General features: G+C 39.9%; 1 protein-coding gene across 1 annotated transcript in view; it reads right to left on the reverse strand.

Annotated features, from left to right (window-relative positions):
• The window catches only part of CAP2 (cyclase associated actin cytoskeleton regulatory protein 2), a 136,267-nt gene that overhangs the window by 105,598 nt on the left and 7,620 nt on the right, over positions 1-23,049 (reverse strand). The window contains exon 2 of the mRNA XM_060163624.1: positions 3,076-3,197. Coding sequence (XP_060019607.1) covers positions 3,076-3,196 — 121 coding nt within the window. The 5' untranslated portion in view covers position 3,197. The remainder of the gene's footprint in view (positions 1-3,075; positions 3,198-23,049) is intronic.

The raw sequence follows: 23,049 nt of genomic DNA on the forward strand, positions 1-23,049 counted from the left end.
AAATAGTTACCAAGATTATTCAGGACAATTAAAAGGTAACGATGAAGTCTGGGCAAGTAGGAAAAGCAAGCTGATTTTACACATTTTGTTCCTTCTTCACTTCCCAAGGGGAGGGACAGACAGCAAAGGTGGGCACAAAAATGCCTGGTGAGCTAATCCATAGTGAATGTTGATCTGCCAAATTACTATAAAAGCTGAATTGACAATGGCCCAACCTGGTGTGCTCTGCATTTCTTTCCCTGCTTTTTAATTAACAAAAATTTTTTTTGTCTAAGTCCCTGATTGCATATCCCTAATACTGAGAAAGATAATATTGAGAAATTCAGCAGTACAGGCTATTAAAATCCAAACCCAAACTTAGGAGTCCCTTTCTTATACTGGACAGGAATATCCATGCTCATAAATGCGTAGGATAAAGCTTCCTTCTTCTTCCCTGGTTCCCACTTGCCCATATCCACAGGCCAAAAGAGTGATAGAAACAGTTGTTTACAGTTCTCTGCACCTACGTCTAACTTCTAAGCAGGATACTGAAGCTGACTTATCCTAAGGTTCAAAATGCTGTATGTACCAACTCCTATAACATAAAAGGGGTGTAAACCCGAAGATTCCTTATGAATCCATTTGGAAATAGATAAACCTGCTTGTTGCCATGGGAGAGGTCTGAGAGGTCTCTGCTGGGTGTTTAAAGTGGGAGAAAGCTCTTCAAATGTGATGGAGGCCTCTACATAGCACAATGGACAATGATAAAAGGGAATATCAGTTGCCTTTCATCACTCAGCTCTGCTCACACCTCCTCCGGGCAGCCTTTAATGGCTTGTCTTCCTCCCCAGCCTGCATCCTTTGGGCAACTCTTAGTCAAAGCATTTGAGGCCCTGAATAGTAATGCATCGAGACCAAAGATTCTGGAGGATTAGGACTCTGTCTAATTCATCATAGATTCCCCTGCACCTGTCATAGTGCTTGTCAACTGGCAGGCATGAAAATATTTCTTCAACTGTTGAGTCAAACTCACCTGGTTGTCAGGGTGGGGGGAAAACACATCATAAAACACATCACAACAACAGTCTCATAAGGCAGTTCTTTGATCTGTGCCTACTATGGATTTGTAATGGATTGGGTTCCTTCTAAAAGTTTCTTTTTAAATTAAAAAAAAATTAACTTTAGTTACAACATCATTGTAATGGTGATGTTTACATTTAAGGTGAGAGGCTGTCCTTAAGGATTTGTTAAAAATAGAATTTAGGAAATCACCAAAACTGACTAATTAAGAAGAAACGGAAGTGATGTTGTTTAGGATAAGTAAAAGGTTTTAGGATGAATATCATTCAGACATTTTACTAATTATCCTTCTTCATTTCATATTATCAATAGGATAATAAATTGCTGGCTAAGCTGCTTTAAGATAACTTACTTTAATAACTGGCTTGAAATTATTTATTATATTAGAAAATATATGTTTAAATACTTAACTAATTTAATTATATGCCTTCTAATTTTGCTTAGCTTATTAATTTTCTTTTTTTCTTTTTTTGTTGAAGAAAGTACAAAGTGTCTTTACCTCTTTGTGTAAGTGAGGTTCAAATTATTGGAGGTTTTTTTTTTTCCTTTTACTCAGCAACACTACACAGTCTCCTGGGAGTTGGATTTTAACTTTATGTATTCACAGGCTTTATATTTGTGGGCAGCAATCTCAGAGAAATGTCTTTTGATCACCTGATGCCAAAGGCATAAGGAAACAAAGTTACTAAAGAGAACATGAAAATATTTTCTTACAAATAAAGTCTACTGAATCTCATATACCAACTCCATAGTTAACAAAAGGAGGCTTAAAATGAAATCATAGATATGTCTCATTTGATGCGGAAAAAATTTACAGGCCCCTGGCAGCTTTCCTTTAAACAACACCCCCTTTCAATTCATTCAAAGCATTATGTTTGGAGTGGGGGGAGGAAAAAAAACCAGCCTGTGCATTTGTGCTCACACAGTAATTTTTGTCCCAGGGCACGTAATACAAGGCACAGCTCCAAATACGCCTGAAATTCTAGAAGCACCAATGTGGCTCTTGCCTGGTGAAAGCTTTTTTTGAAGCCCCCTCTTCCCCAAGGCTTTTCTCAAGCCCCAAAAGCCTGACAAAATTCAAAATGGGTCAGATAAGGAGGAAATGTGTGTGAGACAAGAATAGAGTTGACAAATTAAATACAGATCGCCTGGTTAAATTTAAATTTCAAATAAATTGTGAATAAATTTCTGAATAAGTGTGTATCATGCAGTATATCCCACGCAGTATTTGGAACACACTTCTAATCAAAAAGAAAAAAAAGAATGTAGTTTATCTGAAATGCAAATTTAACTGGATATACTGTATTTTTATTTGCTAAATCTGCAACCTTAGAGAAGAAGAAGTTGGAAAAATTACTGTAGATAACTTAGAGAGCTGGCCGTGCATGGTATTTTTTTTTAAAGAAGTAGTTAACTTTTTATAAGTTTGATCACATAATTTTTAAAATCTTTTTTAAAAATTGTGGTATTAGCATATAATTTAAAAAATGTGTTTGGTAAGGAATAGGCAAAAGTAAAAGAACGTGATGTGGTCATGTTACATCGAAGTAATATTTGGCTTCACATCAGACTCTCTTCCTTTAAAACTGCAGTTCTTAAATTTAATGACTTGTTCTCTTTAAAATTAAAATGTGCAGAATGATAATTCCTTCCAATTTACATTCTAATAAGGAACATTAGTTTCTTTTTGATAATTACTTAGATAATATATTTAGTCACTGAATGTGGAAGAGCAGCATAAACATTAAAACGAAAGAATAATGACATTTGGCTCATGGATTATGCTCTTAACATGCGCAGATACAGGAAATTTTTGTGGCTTGTGGGTTGAGACTTTTTTCTTTTTCTCTTTCTCTTTTTCAGGGATCGCTTGCATCTGGTTAATGTCACGGTCACATATAAAGGAAGGAGTAGGGGAGTTAAAGTTGATAGAAATATTTCATGAGAACTATGTGATGGGGACAAAATTAATTGACCCACATAGAGATCAGTAATGACAACAGTTTGTGGCCCTACCTCCGCTGACACCGTTAATTTCCCCACAGTCCCCAGGAGGCCGGTGTAACCCTGCAGACAGCGACTCCAGTCGACCGACGGCCTGCTCCAGTCTTTCCATAAGCCCCTGCATCTCTGCCATCCTAGGAAAACACCGGCACAAATGGAGGCCATGTGAGCATCAGGAAGGATTAGCAAGCTGACACCATTAAACTTACCATCAGCAGGAAGGAAAACAGAAATTATTCGGAATGGCTACTGCTTTAATTACCTAGAGAGCACTTCTACATGTCAGGAAAATAGGTGAAATGCAAAACAAAAACCCATAAAACTTGGGGCAGAAAAAAAATAACAAATTATACTGAGCTTATTTTCTATTCACTTCAGTGATGTCTACAAGCCTCATACTGCAATACACAAATATTCATTCTCTTTACACCATGATCAAGTGTCTCCTTGGATGCTTCTTTGTTCTATGATACAATTTATACATAGTATTTACTTAAAAGCCTCTGAACATATATTACCAACGTTTCTGCTAAATGGTGACAGCATATTTTAACTATTTCCAATAATTCTTTCTGTTAAAGTATCATTCTCTAGGGGACACTAAACCCACTGATAATTCTTGGTTACTCAATTACCTTAAACCAAAGAGCCTAGCACAGAAGTATGAGTTTATCAAACTGCATCATTTAGCAGGCAACAGAGACCAGCCCCTCCAAGAGCTGTCTTCTACTTACTATAATTTGTTCCAGCATTTTTGTTGATGAATTATTTTAAATTACAATTCTTCTGAATGGTGGAAGTTTTAATTTAAAATAATAAAAATGGTTATTTCCCTTTGCTGCTAGTTATTTCTAGAAAAAATTTAGTCTTAGGTGGGGTTGTTTTTGGACACAGGGATCTTCATTTACCCAGCACTCTTGGCTGGGATAAATGAGTTTTGAAGCTAAGGGACTGAGAATAAAAGTGGGGCTGGATATCTATCCTTCCTGCTTCCAAACAGATTTTATTATAGATAGCTACACTGAGTAGCTTGAGGACAAGTACTTTAAAATTATTGGCCCTCGATTGTAATGTTATTAAGGCCACCCCTGATGAATGGAACCCAATCGAATTTGGCCAGGTTCATGAGATCCAGTGTACAGGTACCATAACTCTGACCATACCAACCTATGACTGGTTTGGGCCAAATCAGGCTGCTGCTCCAGAGAGAGGGAAACATGCCTCATCTTAATCAGTGTCCGGAGTCCTTCTCACTCTTATGAATTTTCCTGGTATCATTCTGAGCCAAAGAGGACTCTCATGCTCCTGCACCAGAGACAACACTGCCCCGGAGTATGGAGAAATTTTATTGCTCTAAGATGTGTAAATATTTTCTGTTGCTGCTGGGAACAAGGTAATGCATTTCTCTTTTGTATTTTGTATTCCACTAGTTTTGAGCTTAAGCATAATAATGACTTGCCATTGCCATTTTTAAAAGCAAGGTTACACATATCAAGACATGTGGACGGCTCTGTACTTCTGTGTCCAAATGTCAGATGGTCACCAGATACGGATGGTGGAGTTCACTGTCTATTTTGGAAAGTCATCTCCTCTGAAACTGCCAGCAGCTATTCTTTCAAAATATGGGGCAGTGTTCTCTGTGCAGCTGAAATCAGCATCTAATCCCAAGAGGATTCAAAATTAGAAGTTTCTCATCTATTCTCTTCCTCTTAACGTCAGAGCTTTTGCTTCCATCGCAATTGAAAAAAAAAAAAAAAGGAAGAAGAAATTTAATTGAATTCTTTACGTAATCTTACAAGGGAACTGGGTATCCTGTAGGTAGGTGAAGGCCAATTGAGAAATGATAAAAGCCCCTCAAATCTTTTAATAGTTGCCCATCTGTTCACAGTTATCTATGTTCCCTGTTACTCAACGTGCCAAATGTTACCACCATAGACCCAGCCCGTGATAGAAAAAAATGTGTTTGCTTTGTTAGCAAGCTCCCTGTCCCCCAACAGAGAAGCACCAACCACCTCCAGCCACTCCCAGAGCCGTTCAGCAAGGCCTGGTACATTTCACACATAGGACTGCTGTCCCTGACTGTGGCTTAATCAGCCTCCCTGACAAGACTCAAACTCACACTATCTAATAGTGCTCCATATGTTGAAAGACAGCAGGAGTGAGCCCATAAACTGCAGGGCTGGGCAGATTGGTGTGGAATGCGTCTAAAAGCGAATCAGATGTCACTTCATGTGAAATCACCAGGAGCTAACGTCTGGCAACAGCCTCTTAAGAGGTCAAAATACAGCTCATGCAAGTTGGAAAGATGCCTCTGGGTTTTAAATTTTAGAACAGTTTCTAAGAGACACGGAAGAACAAATAAAAGAAAGACTATACCAGGATATCAAAAATACACATTAGCATTCCCAGGGAAAATGACACAGTCCAAGACAGCTGTGCCCTCTTCTCCCAACACACACACACACACACACACACACACACACACTTCCCCCCACATGTGCCCTCAGCTGCCAGCCAGGCTCTCAAGAATGAAGAAAGGACAGAGCTGTGGATTCTCCAAATTCTTCCCAGGCAGTTCCATTCGCCTTGGTTTTCCAAAGTGGATTTAGCCAAGTTTGGATGAGGAGGTGGGAGCCAGGAATTAAGAATTAGGCTGAGGAAATAGATAGGGCAGTCAAAGCAAATGTAGGCGGCAAGGTCAGGCTAAGGAATGAGTCAGGGCCAGGTGGACAGACAGATGAGCTTGGATCAGGAAGCCAACAGAGGAGGGGGATATGGCAGGATGGCTGGATGGAAGAAATTCTAAGAATCTGAGGAGAAGCAAAGAGAAGCCAGATATACAGCTAGAGAATCAAGAGACTGGGTTAGATGATGCAGCTCAAACTTGGCCTCCAGATTTCCTCGTCGTCCTATTCAAGTAGAAGGCAACCCCAAGCTGAGGTTCCCCTATAATCTACAGCTAATCGAGAATAAACAAACATTTGACCAGAGTGTGAGGATGGGTGGAAAGAAAAAGGGAGAGGAACGTAGAATTTCATGACTTTCTCTTTTTAATGTTTTAGGAAATTATACTTGAGATTAATCTTAATTCCTTGTTTTGTATTAATTTTTGAGTATTTTGAGTTTCTTTCTAATGGGAAGTGTAACTCATCCTTGTCATTTTTTTCTTATTTGAATTTCCCCCTTTCATTTTTTAAGTTTTTTTTAAAATCAAACAATGCACAGAATTTACAGAGTCAGTAGTTCTACAAGGCTTATCACAAAAACACAACAGTCCCGACTGCCTCCTTTCATTCTGTCTTGAGCGTCAACCATGTTCAATTATTTCTGCTGTTTCTTTTAGTAATTACCTCCTTATCTCTGAATAGCATGGTTCTATCTCTGTCTTGTTTATTTTCTTCAGTTTTAGGCATTATCCATTGAGCTCCCACCAAAAACATGAGGGTATACTTTTCTATTGCCCAATCGCCAGCAGCACATTAATGCACATTTCCTCTTGTCCCCCCTCCCAATAGCGTTATATCACAATTTTTGTGTGACCGATCATCAGTGTTAACATAATTACGATTATTCACAGCTGAGTCATGAGGTGTGCTACGATTGTCTTCCATGTTTTGCACAACCTGTTTTCCTAGAGCCGACACGTGTCGTTCAGCTTCTCAGTTTTCTTTGTACTTAAATAATTACTCATCTCCAAGTTCTTCCCCCAGTTCTATAAGTCTCCTTTCCAAAGGGCCAAACACATTTGGAATTCTCTTAGCTTTTTCTTCTCAGAGGCATCTCTCCTGGAGAATCACTCCAACTGCAAGACTGCTCTGCAGGCCTGCTGCACACCTGTCACCTGGGCTCTGCCTCTACCTGCCCTCCCTCCTGTGTGGGATCACCTGTTTCTTGGATTCTCTATCATCGTCTTTCTTGGGGCACTTTAACCGGGAAGAGTATTGTCCTCTGAAAAAAGGTACATGAAAGGTCAATTTTTTTGAGACCTTACAAGTCTGAAAATCTCTATATTTTGACTGCTGGTTTGGCTGAGTGTAGAATTCTAGGCTGGATATTTTCCTCAGAATTTAAAAGGCTTCACTCCATTTTCTTCTAGCTTCCTAGGCAACTGTTGAGAAGTTCAAAGCCATTCTGATTCTTCAGCCTTTAGATGTAACCTGTGTTTTCCTCTCTGGAGGATCTTCTCTTTATCCCCAATGTTCTGAACTTTCATGGTAATATGTTTTGTTTTTGATCAAATATTTTCTTGTAAGTGATTTTCAAGCGTGTAGAAAAGATTGGAGAATGGGCAATTGCATATTGTTTGTCTGTGGGTGAGTTTATAAAACAAGTTTGTTTCTTTCAAATAAAGAAGTTAGCATTCTGAATATTTAGAATTCAAACTTCTCTCACATCAACTGCATACATTTACAAAAACTTCATACACTTCAATAAGAATATAGCCAATCAGTATTTTCTCATATACTATCTTGTAATAATAAGGTGTTCTAGAAACAATTTCCTAGGAAAAAAGGTAGCTGTCATTGTTTAAAAAAAATTTTTTTTTTGGCTTCACTGGTCATCTTATAAAACCCATTGTTAAATTACAGATATTTAGTCCCTAACGTTGTCCAATTTTATGTCCAATGTCCAATGACTACACTTAAAGCCTGAAGAGAAACAGTATTTCTATCCTTTTTCACAGCAGTTTTCAGAAAGGGAGAGTTCCCCACACTTTCAAACCTTTTTTATAAGGTCTCAATTGCTTTGCTTATATTTAACTGGGGTAGTATAGAGAGGCCCTGGCTTTGGAATTACTAGCTAGGGGGCTTTGGGAAAAGAGCTTGATTTTGTTTTGCTTTGTACTACCTATACATAGGACTGCTATAAATATGCATGTGAAAACATAAAAAATCTGGCACGTGGTCAGTGACAAACATGTTAGCTACTGTCATGAAGATATCCCATCTTGCATTGCTCCTATGGGAATAGTCAGGTCTACATACCACTACATCAAGTTTTTGTGTACTTGAAATGTTAAGCAATCATCTAGGTCTGGCCAATGGAAATGACTAGCTGAAAACTTCAGGTCAGTACACGCTTATTATTTTTTTTTCAACATTTCACTTTCCTCTTCCATGTACTTATTCCTCCAACATTTCGAAAAGAGTTTTCTCAAGTCCGTGTGTAATGGTTACTATAAAATAAAAATTTTGCTAGGTAATTAGTAATTTTGTAGTCACAAAGTTCCCCCCCCCCGAACATTTTTATAATGACTCTTTTGCTTTTAAATAGTTCTCTGAGAAGGACACAAGCATAATCTCTGTGGAGCCATTTTTGGAAAAAAACACTCCTTCATCCTTCATACTTTCTCAACCAAACCATCTTATGCTCAGGGATAAGGGGTCTGCTAAGGCCCTAACTCCTCAGTCTAACCAGTTATAAAAGCAGCTTTCGTAGCTGCTTTTGAACAGTTGGCACACCACGGCACAGAGTAAATGGTGATAAGCCCAGAATAACAGCCTATTTCTATTACACACTTGGTATCTACAAGACAGACTGCCCAATTAAAATACTGCCTTGTGCCATCTTTTCTGCTAGCACATGCACACCTTGCCTCCCAAGAAGACCTGTCCTAGCTTTTCATGGGCTGAGGCTGTATCTTACTTTCTTTGTATCTCCCATTGAGTCTGCATGCTGCTGCACACATGGAGAATTCTATAAATATTTTTTGATTGACTAATTAATTGGCTACCACTCACTGCCTTTCCCTCACCTGCCCACTCACCGACATAATCCTAGATCAGGCGGAAAGCCAGATTTTCGTAGGAGAAATTTCCATTTAAAAGGAGATACTAGGGCTTCCGTGATGGCGCAGTGGTTAAGAATCCGCCTGCCAATGCAGGGGACGCAGGTTCAAGTCCTGGCCCAGGAAGATCCCACATGCCGCGGAGCAACTAAGCCCGTGAGCCACAACTACTGAGACTGCGCTCTACAGCCCGTGCTCTGCAACAAGAGAAGCCAGGACAATGAGAAGCCCACGCACCACAAACGAAGAGTAGCCCCCGCTCACTGCAACTAGAGAAAGCCTGTGCGCAGCAACGAAGACCCAACACAGCCAAAAATAAAAACAAATAAATAAATTTTTTTAAAAATTTAAAAATAAAATAAATAAAACGAGATACTAGATTAGTTATTCCCACTGAAACCCTCAGTGGCTTCCTCCTGTGATTTGAAAGAGCACCCTTGCTCCCCCTAATGTGAACATTTGGGCTTTCCATAGCTCCTTTTTCTTTAGGATTTTAAAATTTTTAAAACTCCACATTGTCCAAAGAGTTTTGTAAATTTCCCATGGCAAATTCATAAAACTAGTAAATGCTCCTTTGGTAACATTTTCAGGTTAATAAAAGAGCTAAGTCTTCCAGGTTGCTGGTTTCAAGTTCTCACTAGGCCAAAGGTACAGAAATAATTGTGGTGAGTTTCTCCCCTGGTTCTGTAAGGGAAACCCAGATCCAAGCGATTCCAAAATTCACAAGCCTAAGATTACATAGAAAATAGACCTGAAGGACAGGAAATTGAAGAATGTCTCATGGTAAGGCAGGGCAGCTGGCTTATATGTGAGCTCTCTGCACAATATAATCACAATGGACGACTTTCTCTATAAGTCCACCCACATTCAAAATAAATATTTGTTAAACTATCATCATATCAGACTTTCCTAGTTTGTTATTTGTCTTTATTGAGACTATATCAATTACCTTCTTTCTTTTCTCTGGAAACTACCAATCACTGGGGGGAGTGATCCTGTGAGTCACTATTACTAATTAGGGTAATATTATACAGTATAGAAGAAACAAACCATGGTATTTATTCATTCGTTCATTGACTGGCTCACTGAATATGCCTGTTTTATTCATTAAGTTAGTCCTCACTATCTGCTAAGCAAATGCTCACAATCTAGAAAAGCAAAAGTGATTAAAATACATATTCTGCCCAGCTGTAGTGGGAGGGGGCTGGAAGCAGGTCCTGCTCAGTCAAGCCAGGGAGTTATTTCACTAAGAGACACATTCACATCGCCAAGGTACCCGCCTTCATATCTTTCCCTTAGTTTCCTATAGGAATTTCTGGTGCCCGCTTCTCACAAACAGCAAAAAAAGCCACCATTTTCTTTTTACTGCAAAGAAGTTTCAAGAGTCTCTGAGCTTTGAAACAGTGTAATCAGAATAGGAGAGAGCAGAGAGTTATACAAGTAAAAGAACAGTTTCAATTTTTCACAGAGCTGGAGAAAATGTATATGAGATCCTGATTAGACAACTGATTCCTATAAAGCCTCTATGTTCCACTGCGGAGAAAAAAGCAAACTTCATCTTGATTTTCAAAGGCCCTCACCCCAGCTCTACACCCCACCAGGTTCCTAACAGCCCGTCACAGAGACCACTCACCCCTTCCCAAATGGAAGGCCCCCAATCCCTCTTCTCTGCCACAGTTCTGCCATTTCCACTTCTTCCAGGGCCCTTCTAGACACTGCTGTACCCATTCTCCGAATCCCAACCCTCCAAGAGGTCATCCCTTGTCTCACAAATCAGAGATAACCTCCCTTGAGGTATTTACTTCCTGTCATGCCCATCAAATCAAGAGTAGAGTACAGAAGGGTAACATAAACAAACCACATACAGAAATTACCTCCTCATCCCATCTGCCCTCTCCATGCTGGTGGCGTCACTCCTCAGAACCATCCCTGGTCAGTCTTGTAGTATAAATATTTCTCCTCTAAGTTACAATCTCTGAAGATAAGAGGCTGGGACTCATAGCTTGATGTGGTGGAAAAAGCATTTTTGGCATCAGAGAATCTTAATTTGAGACCCAATCCCTTAACTGACAACCGTGTGACTCTGGGCAGATCACTTAACCTGAGTATCAGTTTTCTCACTTCCAATACATGAACTCATTCCTTCTTCTTCATTCAATGACTTAAGACAATTGTATGCAAATATGTTTTGAGCCATGTTCTGTGCTGGTTGCTGGAGCTACACAAGTGGATGAGACACAGACTCTATTCTCAAGGACCATGATTTCCTTGAGGAGCAGACAGTTTGGCTGTTGGGGACAGCCAGCCCTATAGGATACCAGGACACAGCAGACTGGGCTATTTCAGCAGAAGAGAGTCCAGTGGAATCTGAGACCACAGGGAACATCTAAGTATATCTTGAAGGCTGGTGCTGTGCCCTGACTTGGGGTGGTGAGGCTGGGTAAGGGCAAAGACATAAAATCATAGACTCTGAATGCTGACTGGGACCCGGACAGACCCCTGTCACATTCCCATCATGAAGTGGGAACTCCCTTAGCTAAATGTGAGGTAAGACCCCTTTACTGAAAAGGAGCTCCATCCCTTCCCCCTTCCGACCACCTTTCTACACTCCTATATGCTATTACAGACTCTTTCTATTCCTGTGCTCCCACACTGCCCTTTTGCTCTTGCTTAGGCTGTGGAGGAGGCAGAGGTCAAAGAGATGCTTCCAGGAGTTCCTCAAGGGCCACATCCTGGCACTGGAAAAAGAAGAACCATGGAGTCCCTGCTGGCCAGGCTACCACAGCCTGAGTAGGGTTTCCATGGACCTTTTGTCCCTCCATAAAGTAGAAGTATTGCTCACCTTGTATCTAGAATACGTAAAGAACACTTAAAACTCAACAAGAAGAAAAGTATTCCAATTTAAAAATGGGTTAAATATTTGAATAGATATTTTTCCAAAGAACATATGCAAATAGCCAACACTGCCTGTAAAGATGCTCAACATCAAGTCATCAGGGAAATGCAAATCAAAACCACGATGAGACGCCCACTAGGTTATCTGTTCTATCTGTAACCACCAGGTTATACATTCCCTAGGTGAAGGGAAAATACCCACCAGAATGGCTGCAGCCAAAAATACAGATAATAACAAGTGCTGGTAAGGATGTAAAGAAACTGTAACCTTTCTACATTGCTGGTGGGAATGTAAAATGGTGCAACTGCTGTGGAAAAAGGTTGGAAGTTTCTTAAAAAGTTAACCACATATTTACCATGCTGTCCAGCCATTCCACTTGTAGTTACCTACTCAATAGGAATAAAAGCATATTTCCACACACACAAAGACTTGTACACAAATGTTCATGGCAGCATCAGTCACAACAGCCACACACACACACACACACACACACACAATGGAAACAACCCAAATGTCCATCAACTGATGAATGAATGAACAAAATGTGCTCTCTGTCCATACAGTGGACTATTATTCATCAATAAAAAGGAATGAGGCACAGACACATGCTGCCACATGGACGAACCTCAAGAACACTATGCTAAGTGAAAGAACCAGACCAGAAGACCATGTATCCTATGATTCCCTTTAAATGACTCTCTAGAAAAAGCATAGAGACAGAAAGTAGATTAGTGGTTGCCTAGGGCTGGGAAGAAGCATGGAGAGTTACTGCAAATGGGCACAAAATTTCTATTTGAAGAGATGGAAATGATCTAAAATAGGATTGTGGTGGCAGTTGCATTATGTACTAATAATTATTGAATTGTGCACTTAAAATGGGCCAATTTTATGGTACGCAAAATTGTACCTTTATAAGTTATGAAAAACAAAAATAGGTACTGTTCCTCTTTATAAAGATACGGTTGAAAATCGGTTAAGTCTGAGGGACTTTGCCAGTCTTACCTCCCAACAAAGTCATAGGTGGTAATTAAACTTAACCAGAGGTTGCTCTGAATGGCCGCAACCCTCGCTCCCGGAACCAGTTGTACAGGCCAAGATAGGTGACAGAATAGAGCACAGTTCTCACTGCTCCTCTCTCTTCTGTGCATCAGAATCACTGGGGAGAAATGGAGCTTCCTAAATGCAGATTCCTGGGCTCCACTCCCAGCAATACTAATTCAGTGGTTCTGGAATACACATTTTTAAGCAGCACACTTCAGGGTACAAGGACCCATGCTTTGGGAAACAGTACAATAGAGTTGCACAGGAATGTTACAGGTGCGCGTGGGAATGTGTGCAGGGGGTCGAGAAGGGTGGGTACTCACTGAGCCCTGGGAAGTAGGGAGGCTAAACGAAATCTCAAAGGATGAGGAGGTGGTGTTCAGAAGAAAGGTAAGGAAGGCATTCCTGAGCCCACGCCCAGCATATGCAACCATATGGAGGCATCACAGCCAGAAAGTACTTATTGAGCACTCACTATGTGCCAGGAGCTACCTAAGAAAGCACAAGGAACAAGGGATTGATGAGGAGTTAGAACGAGTGGTAGATAAAGCTGGGAAGAGACTTGGGAATTCACCCGTGCACGTGACAGTGGATTGAAGAAGATCTGAGGTATAGACTAGGCAAGATCTGAGAAAGGATTAAATGGATTAAATGAGGTTGAGAGGGAAAGGGAGAAGGTAGGATGTCTTAGATGTCTTGCTTCGGGATAGGGTGGTACCAATAAAAATGGAGATAGGGAGTGAAGGCAGCTAATGAAGATGGGAGCTCAGTTCTCGACATCTGAGTTTGAAATGCAGACAGTGATATGAGATGATAGCTGGCAGCTTCAAGTAGGGACCTGAAGCTCTACCTAATAATAATAACACCTTCCTCAGGATGCTTGGGAAGATTAAAGGAGGTGATAAAGTGAACTTTGTGAATTACAAAGTGATGCCCAGGTATCATTCTTATAATTTATCTCTGAAAGCTCCACAGCATTTATCACTGTGATCTGTACCCAGTGAGTGCTCAACCCGTGAACTGTTACTGCATGTGTTACCACCTCTCCTGTCCCCCAAACATAATGATGGTAACATCTCAAACATTATACTTCTAAGACCATGCCATAGAGCAAATAAACTGCAGAAACTGGGGATATCATTTCATATAGTCAGTTGTTTCTCATAACATGACTAGAAATGTTTTACTTTATTAAAACAGTTTTACTGTTTAAACAGTTTTACTGTTTACTGTTTAAAACAGTTTTACTTTATTAAACTGGCATTTCTGCATTAAGAATGCCATGTCTCTCTGGAATAATGAAGGTACTAGGTTTGCTGAAATTCCTTCTAAACTCAAAATTCTAGCATTCACTGTAGGATTTACATACAACTGAATAACAGATCCAGTAACTCTGAGGATCAGTTCTTAAGTGCTGGGCCCATTTTATACCTGGATATTTTCAACAAATGCAAGTGGGATCATTTGATTTCAAATAGCCAGGTGATGAACTTGGCCCAAGAGCGCTCCTTCAACACTTTTTTTTTTTTTTTTTTGCTATTTCATGTGTCTCCAGCCTCCTGGGTCTACTTCCATACTTGACTTTGATTTATTATTTGTGACAAAATCAGAGTTTTCAACTAGACCTGTGGACCACCAAAAGACTAGAAGTTCTTTTATTTTATTTTTTTTGCGGTACGCGGGCCTCTCACTGTTGTTGGTCTCTCCCGTTGTGGAGCACAGGCTCCGGACGCACAGGCTCAGCGGCCACGGCTCACGGGCCCAGCCGCTCCGTGGCATGTGGGATCCTCCGGGACAGGGGCACGAACCTGTGTCCCCTGCATCAGCAGGCGGACTCTCAACCACTGCGCCACCAGGGAAGCCCGAAGTTCTTCCTTTTTGCTCTTTGGACCTGGGAGCCCAAAGTAAAGAGGAAAGAGAGAAAAAAGGCAAAGAAGAAAGGAAAGAATGGTGGGGTGCAGGGAAAACAGAGGCGAAAGGGAATAAGGAAGGAGGAGGGGCTACCAGTGCCAGTCCAGAAGTAGTAAGCTTACTACCCCCATCTCTAAACTGTGTTCAAAATGCAAGAAGAAACTCCTGGCTCTGAAGAATGAACAACAGCAGGAGGATTGAGGAGGGCAATCAAAACTTGAAAAAGGAACCCATGTGGGAGTGCATTTCTGGGCTTTCTCCTCTTTTCTCTTCAGATTTGACTTGAGGTTGGAACTGCACAGGGGGTGCAAGCCACAAACTCCACGAGAACCCTCTTCTTCTCAGCCAGAAGACTTAGAAAGGGGGTCCCTATAAGTGGAAGAATGTGAAGGGAAGTCTGGGTTGTTTGTTTTCTTGTTTTTGTTGTTTCCATTTTTCTTTTCCAAGAGTGGCTGCAGTCACAGAACTGCATGGTAGACGAGCAAGCAGCAGCACAGACAGCTAAAATTTCTCCAAGAAAAACCTGGTCTTATTGCCAGAGGAGCAGGGAAAAGGAAACTTTGTGATCCAAAGAGTGTAGGCAGAACCCTGTCATTTTTCCCTCTTACTTTTCTCTCAGTGCTTTGCTCTGAGAATGGCCCCCGTCTTGGGGAAACCATACTGCAGCAGCGTGAGCAGCTAAAACCTCAAAAGAAACCCAGTCTTTCTGGCCAGAAGACCAGGAAAAAAAGGCTCACAGGGGCAGGAGAGTGTGGGAAGAATCCCAGAGAGGAGAGAGCTAAAGAAGGGGGTCCCTTGATGCTGTGCATGAACCAGTGCAAACCCCAGTCTCGCCCCTGAGCTGTGCATGTGTGGGACAGATTCAAAGGCTTTGAGAACTGAACTACAACGTAAGTTCTGCTCAAGTCCCACTGCTCAAGTCCCATGCTAACCCCTAAACAGTGCTTCCATGGGATCCAAGGCAGCAGAACAAAGGCTTTGAAAAATGAAATGATGTTGGAACCACTGCCCACAGAATGCAAGACAGAACTGGGTTGACTGCCTGGTAAAACAAAAAACTGCGCATTTCGAAAGGACCTGATTCTCACAGCATAATACTCAAAATGTCCAGGATTCAATAAAAAAAAATCTAACATGCAAGAGACCAAGGAAATGTGATCAATCCTCAAAGGAAAAGACAATTAACACATGCCAACCCCAAGATGACACAGGTGTTGGAATTATCCGATAGATTTATAGGAGCTGTTTTAACTACGCTCCAGGAAATAATGGTAACCATTCTTGAAATGAATGGAAAGATAGAAGTTCTCAGCAGAGACACAGAACCTATAAAAGAGAAACAAGTGAACGTTTTAGAACTGAAAAATACAATAAACGGGAAAAAAATGCATGGGATGGGCTCAATAGCAGAACAGAGATGACAAAGGAAAATATCAATAAAGTTGATGTAGATATTATCCAGTCTAAAGAACAGAGAGAAAAAAGGTTGAAGGAAAAAGTGAACAGAGCCTAAAAAGCCTGTGGGACAACATTAAAAGGTTTAATATTAATGTCACTGGAATTCCAGGAGAGGACAAAGAGACTGAGGTAGGAAACGTACTTGAAGAAAAAATGGCCAAAAACTTCCCAAACTTGGTGAAAACTATACATTTACAGATCCAAAGAGTGCTATCTGTCTGGTTATTATACACATAAACACGTAATGTATTACAGTGAGTTGCCTCCAAGGGAAGAACAAGAAAGATGAGTAAAGATATAACTGCCTAAAAAGAAATAAATAAAATGTGATGGGCTATCATTCTCTTTGGAGAGCTGTCACAAGTATTAAGAACTTCAGTTCTTTTCTCTTTTTTAAAAAAATAAATTTATTTATTTATTTTTGGCTGCGTTGGGTCTTCGTTGCTGCGCGCGGGCTTTCTCTAGTTGTGGCGAGCAGGGGCCACTCTTCCTTGCAGTGCGGGGGCATACCGCAGTGACTTCTCTTGTTGTGGAGCATGGGCTCTAGGTGCATGGGCTTCAGTAGTTGTGGCACACAGGCTCAGTAGTTGTGGCTCACAGGCTCTAGAGCATAGGCTCAGTAGTTGTAGCGCACGGGCTTAGCTGGTCCACAGCATGTGGGATTTTCCTGGACCAGGGCTTGAACCGGTGTCCCCTGCACTGGCAGGCGGATTCTTAACCACTCCGGCACTAGGGAAGCCCCGAACTTTAGTTCTTAGATGTCTTCTCTAAATCTAGTAGAACAAGGATTCACTGTATCAATCAATGAATTGGTTCATTTATCAATACTAAACTTGCAGAAATGGTTTGTCACATCAGACTCTTACTTTTGGTCAGAAAACAGAGGCAGGATGAGCCTCAAAGGGATTTTCAAATTCTTACTTGTATATAACCTAAAAGAAATCTGTAAATCCCTCTTGCACATTTTTAGGTTGACATGTAAAAACTTTCACCAAAATGTTTATTATTGTGAAGAATGTAATTTCCAGTACTCTGTAAATGTTGACATGTAAAAGTAAACCTATTTTATCACTTGCTGAAATACATCCATTGAAATTCATCATCATTCATTTTAAAAGAATACATAAACAGGCTGCTCTCTGACAGTCAAAAATTTTTGCATGATTGTATTTCTCCTTTAATTTACATTTCCATTCTTTTTGCCTTATAAGAGTTTATCCTAGTTTTACATAGTTTATGCTTTAATGTCTTTTATTCATTACCCTATCATACTTTTCTGCATCAAAAGCATATATATATATATTTATTTAAATTCAATGGTAAAAAGAGTGCTCTTCTAATTGTTACCACTGTAACTCTTATTAGAATGAACTTATCAAAACAACACAAATATTACAAATGTTGACAAATATTTAGTAAATGTCGATAAAAAGCATTTTTTTTTAATTGGAAACCTCTCTTTTTGGAGCTCTTTTATTTTTCAGTTATCTCATGCATATGTGGATGAGTATACTTATTGCTAGAATGAGTCAAGCTTGAACATCGATTCTCAATTTTTGTTTTTATCAATATAAATGCTGGCACTGAGATGCAAATGGATGAAATTTTGTCATAGAAATATCATTCAATTTTTTGAACTCCCTGAGTTATATTCTAAACATCACATGGTGATGAAATATCAAAATCATTTAAATCACCAGTGTAAGAAAAAACTGGGGAAGACTGAAATTTAGTGAGTATGCTAACTACTCATCCATCTGAGTTATTTCAGCCATTTGTTGTCCACGACTAGGCTGTTTTACAACTCTGTAGAGATAAAAGTTAACTTGTAAGGACTTCCCTGGTGGTCCAGTGGTTGGGAATCTGCCTTCCAATGCAGGGGATGTGGATTCGATCCCTGGTGAGGGAACTAAGATCCCATATGCCGTGGGGCAACTAAGCCTGCGTGCTGCAACTACTGAGCCTGCATGCCACAACTAGTGAGCCCATAGGCCACAATTACAGAGCCCATGTACTCTGCAGCCCGCGTGCCACAGCTAGAGAGAAGCCCACATGCCACAATGAAAGATCCTGCATGCTGCAACTAAGACCTGACACAGCCAAAAATTAATTAACTTTTAAAAAGTTAACTTATAGAAAACTGATAGTAAAGCAAGTAATAACTGTCTATAGGCATGCAAATAAAATTTATCCTGTGGAACTTCATTGGACTTCCCTCTCCCACTGTGGTGGAAGCTTGTTTACATCTATTAAGAAAATTTATTTTAGCATTCCCATCAATGGTCTCCTTTCAACTGATTGTAAGACCTTTCTGGCTCTCTCATTTTTTAAGACGTTTTTCTAAATGTTAATTTTTTTATATGTATAAGAATCATGATTTCATTGGCTTTTAAAATTTACCCTTTAACATCAGTTTACAATTTGATTAGATTGAACTTTCAGTTGGTTATTTTTGTTTGTTTTGTTTTGTTTTAACGAAGATTTAGAAAACACAAGATCTGTAAAAGAAAAGGAGGCGTGAAAGGGAACCTGCATCTCCGTTACAAACCCACTCTCTAGAAGATCAGTCTTAGGTAAAAAGCACTTGTGAAAGATGAAGATTTGTAAATTTATTTTCTTCAAACACTCATGTGCATGGACCTTAGGGAAGTCTTTGCATATAGTAAATGCACCCAGTTTGAAGACTCTCAGCCTAAAGTAAGAAGCATAAAAATGAGCCTCACCCCTAATTCTGTATACGTAGAGACTCATTTGCATTAACAGACTTCTTTTTTAAAGTTTCAGTTACTGAAGAACTTTATTTAGATAATCATCCACCTTCCATTCATAAGAGACACTGAGAAGGAGGAGTCCTGATGAAGAAAGAGGCCATTGGAAGCAGGGCGGAAGGAGAGGGAATAGAGGGTTGTCAGTGGGAATTCTGAACAGTCAGAGGGCACCATGAGAGTACTAAGAAACAAATAAGGAACGAAAACAGAGGGGGGATCAATACTCAAACTTTAAAAATTTTGCCTAAATATTTGTGAACCTGCACTGTACCCCCGAAAATCTCTTGCCACTGCTTCTCTCATGCTAGAAGATGATGCCAGGGGAAAGACTTCTGCACTGAGTCTACCTAATGCCAAGCAACTAATTAAATGGACATTTCCATCAACCTACTCACTATGTCAGATATCTGAGCCTTCTGCCCCTGGACAGAGGTGAGCAGAAGCATCTAGCTCCTCTGGGACCATCCTCCTCTTCGACACTACCATTTAGACCACCACACTTCTGTTTTCAGTCTCCCACTCTCCTGCTCTTTAATACCCTTCTTACAAAACAAGAATTATTTTAGATTAGACTTTTATATTGCAGAATGGCCTTTCAATTTTGGGAAGCTGGGAGCCATTAGGAACCTCAAAGGTTACCTAATTCATCCATTCATCACATAGGTGCAAAATTTTAAAAATTGGGGACTATTACACCTTCTCCTTTTGGCTAAGTGGTCAATAAGAAGCGAGGATTATTAGATGTCTAATTAAGTAGGGCAGATGAAGGTCACATCCATAATAACTGAAAGTTCTTCTTCTTGTTTTAGACAGCTTCCTATGTCCCTTCCTATATAGGGCTGTATAATGAAAGGGAAATAATATAAATTATTACATAATTTCTCAGTAAAAGAAAATGTTTTCCGTAAGTGGGAAAAGGGTGTACTTTAGAAAAACAAAACAAGATGGAATTCCCCTGGATATAAAAGCTCATGCAAAAGAACAAATACTGCATGATTTCACTTATATGAGGCACCTAGAATAGGCAAATTCATAAAGACAGATAGTAGAATGGAGGTTGCCAGGGGCTGGAGGAAGAGGGGAGTGGGGAGTTATCGTTAATGGGAACAGAGTTTCAGTTTGGGATGATGAAGAAGTTCTGGAGATGAATGGTGCTGATGGTTGTACAACTTTGTGAATGTACCTAATGCCACTGAATTAATTGTATATGTTAAAATGGTAACTTTTTATGTTATGTATATTTTACCACAATAAAAAAAAAAAACTCTAAAACTCTTTTACAACAGCCTGTTCTGACCTTAGGGTGCTTGCCCCCTTCCAGGTACAAGTAGAAATCTCCTGAATGAACAGCAAAAGCTCATAGCCTGAATCAGGGCAGACCTAGAAAGAGCCCAAGACTAAAACACCGCATTTCCAATTGGCTTATTTTTACCAGGATAACCAACTAAATCATGTTAGAAACACTAGACCAGGGACTTCCCTGGTGGTCCAGTGGTAAAGAATCCTCCTTACAATGCAGGGGATGAGGGTTTGATCCCTGGTCAGGGAACTAAGATCCCACATGCCATGGGGCAACTAAGCCTGTGTGCCACAACGACTGAGCTCGTGCACCTCAACTAGAGAGCCCGTGTGCCACAAACTACAGAGCCCACACGCTCTGGAACCCGTGCACCATAACTACAGAGCCCAGGCACCCTGGAGCCCGTGCCACAACTAGAGAAGAGAAAACCCGCATGCCACAACTAGAGAAAAGCCCACATGCTGCAACGGAAGATCCTGCATGCCTCAGTGAAGATCGCGTTTGCCCGCAATTAAGACCCAAAGCAGCCAAAAATAAATAAAATAATAAATCTTTTTTTTAAAAAAAGAAAAGGAACACTAGAGCACCCAGTACTATACACATACAAAGAAAAATGTTAGTGAAATTTAGTAACACTTATGTACCTTGCTTAAAATAATATCCCTTGGATTTAATAAAGTTGTCCTCTGTCTTATCCTAAATCCAGGTGACATAAGAAGATGAAGATGCCTGTAAGTGACTGGGTTAAGTGAGGCTGCTGTGAAATTCAGTTGTAAAATTTTAGAATAGTATTTTTCCACACCTCTGAGGACATGAGAAAATAGATATTACAACTAGAATTTAAATGGGATGAGAAGTCAGGATATCAGTTCTAATCACTTGGTGGTTTGGGGGGAATGAATAAGCTGGGGATATATACCATTAATGTATAAGTCAGAAGGAGAATCAACCTTGTTTCTGGTCATTAAAATACATGGCATATTCACATTCACACAGAAGAACTTGCACATGTGTCAAGACACATGGAAAAAGAGTCTCCAAAGCAGCAAAACATGGGAACCAACCCTAATGCTCAACAGTAAGAGAATGGATAAATAAACTGCGGAATATTTGCCGACAAATAATACACAGTTACACACAGTAATAGGGATAATTCTTTAAAACTTAATTTCGAGTTTTTTAAAAGTGAGGCTATATATACCCTTTTTATAAATCAAAAAAACAAGCAAAGGTAAACAAAATTATGTAGGAATACTTACATATGTCATAAAACTATTTTACAATAAAATCGGGTAATGGCTAACACAAAATCCAGGGTTGGGAGGGGCACAAGGAATGGCATAGGAGAAGGGCATAAAGAAAGATACAACAGTATAGGTAACAATCTAGTTCTTTTTTTCTAGCCTTCTGTTTATTTTCTTTAATGGCTTTATTGAGATACAACTCACATATGATACAATTCACCCATTTGAAGTGTACAATATGATGATGTTCAAAACCATCACCAGTTAATTTTAGTTCATTTTGTCAGCTCAAAAAGAAACGCTATACCCTTTAACTATTACCACCCACCCCTCACATCAACCCCCATCCCTAAGAAACCACTAATCTACTTTCTGTCTCTATTCATTGCCCTGGTCTGAATATTTCCATATGAACAGAAAATCATACAGTGTGTGGTCTTTTGTGACTAACTTAGAATAATGTCTTCAAGGTACATACTTGTTGTAGCATGTATCAGTATTTCATTCTTTTTATGGCCAAATAATATCCCATTGAATGGATATACCATATTATATTTATCCATTCATCAGTTGATGGACATTTGGGTTGTTTCTACCTTTTGGTTGTTATGAGTGTTGTCGATATAAACATCTGTGAATAGTTTTTGTGTGGACATATGCTTTCATTTCTCTTGGATATATATACTTAGAGTGAAACTGTTGTATCATATGGTAAATCTGTTTAACTTTTGAGGAAGTGCCAAATTGTTTTCCAAAGCAGCTGCACCAGATGATATTCCCACCAGCAACGTATAAGGGTTCCAATTCCTTCACATCCTCACCAACACTTATTAACTGACTTTTTGATTCTAGCCATCCTAGTGGGTGTGAAGTGGTATCTCACTGTAGTTTTGATTTGCATTTCTCTGATGAATAATGATACTGAACATCTTTTCATATGCTTATTGGCCATTTGTATATCCTCTTAGGAGAAATAGCCATTCAGATATCTTGACCATTTTTATATTGGGTTATTTATCTTTTTGTTGTTGAGTTGTAAGAACTCTTCATATATTTTGGATACAAGTTCCTTACCAGATATAGGACTTTTAAATATTTTCTCGCATTCTGTGGGTTACCTTTTCACAATTATCTAGTTCTTATGCCCTAGTTTTTAAAGTTGTGACAGGGTTACAGGTGGTCACTGAATATAATGTTTATAGCTTACATAAACTTAGCAAATTATTCTTATGTATATTACATAATTGATGAATTAAAAATAAAACCTCGTGCTGCCAGTGTCCTTGTCCTCATGGTGAGCCTGAGCTGCCCCCCACCTCTGCAGGAGACCCTCCAACACTAGCAGGGTTTCTGAAGAGAATTCTTATCCTGTTCCTTTGTAGGTCATTACAGAGTACTGAGTAGAGTTCCCTGTGCTACACATCTGAGCTGTGTGTCGGACAGACTCTTGGCGCTCCAGCCAGGCATCAGGGCTGTGCCACTGAGGTGGGAGAGCCAACTTCAGGACACTGGTCCACAAGAGACCTCCCAGCTCCACATAATATCAAATGGCGAAAATCTCCCAGAGATCTCCATCTCAA

Source organism: Lagenorhynchus albirostris, chromosome 10 (genome assembly GCF_949774975.1).
Source record: "Lagenorhynchus albirostris chromosome 10, mLagAlb1.1, whole genome shotgun sequence".
Classification (NCBI taxonomy): Eukaryota; Metazoa; Chordata; class Mammalia; order Artiodactyla; family Delphinidae; genus Lagenorhynchus; species Lagenorhynchus albirostris.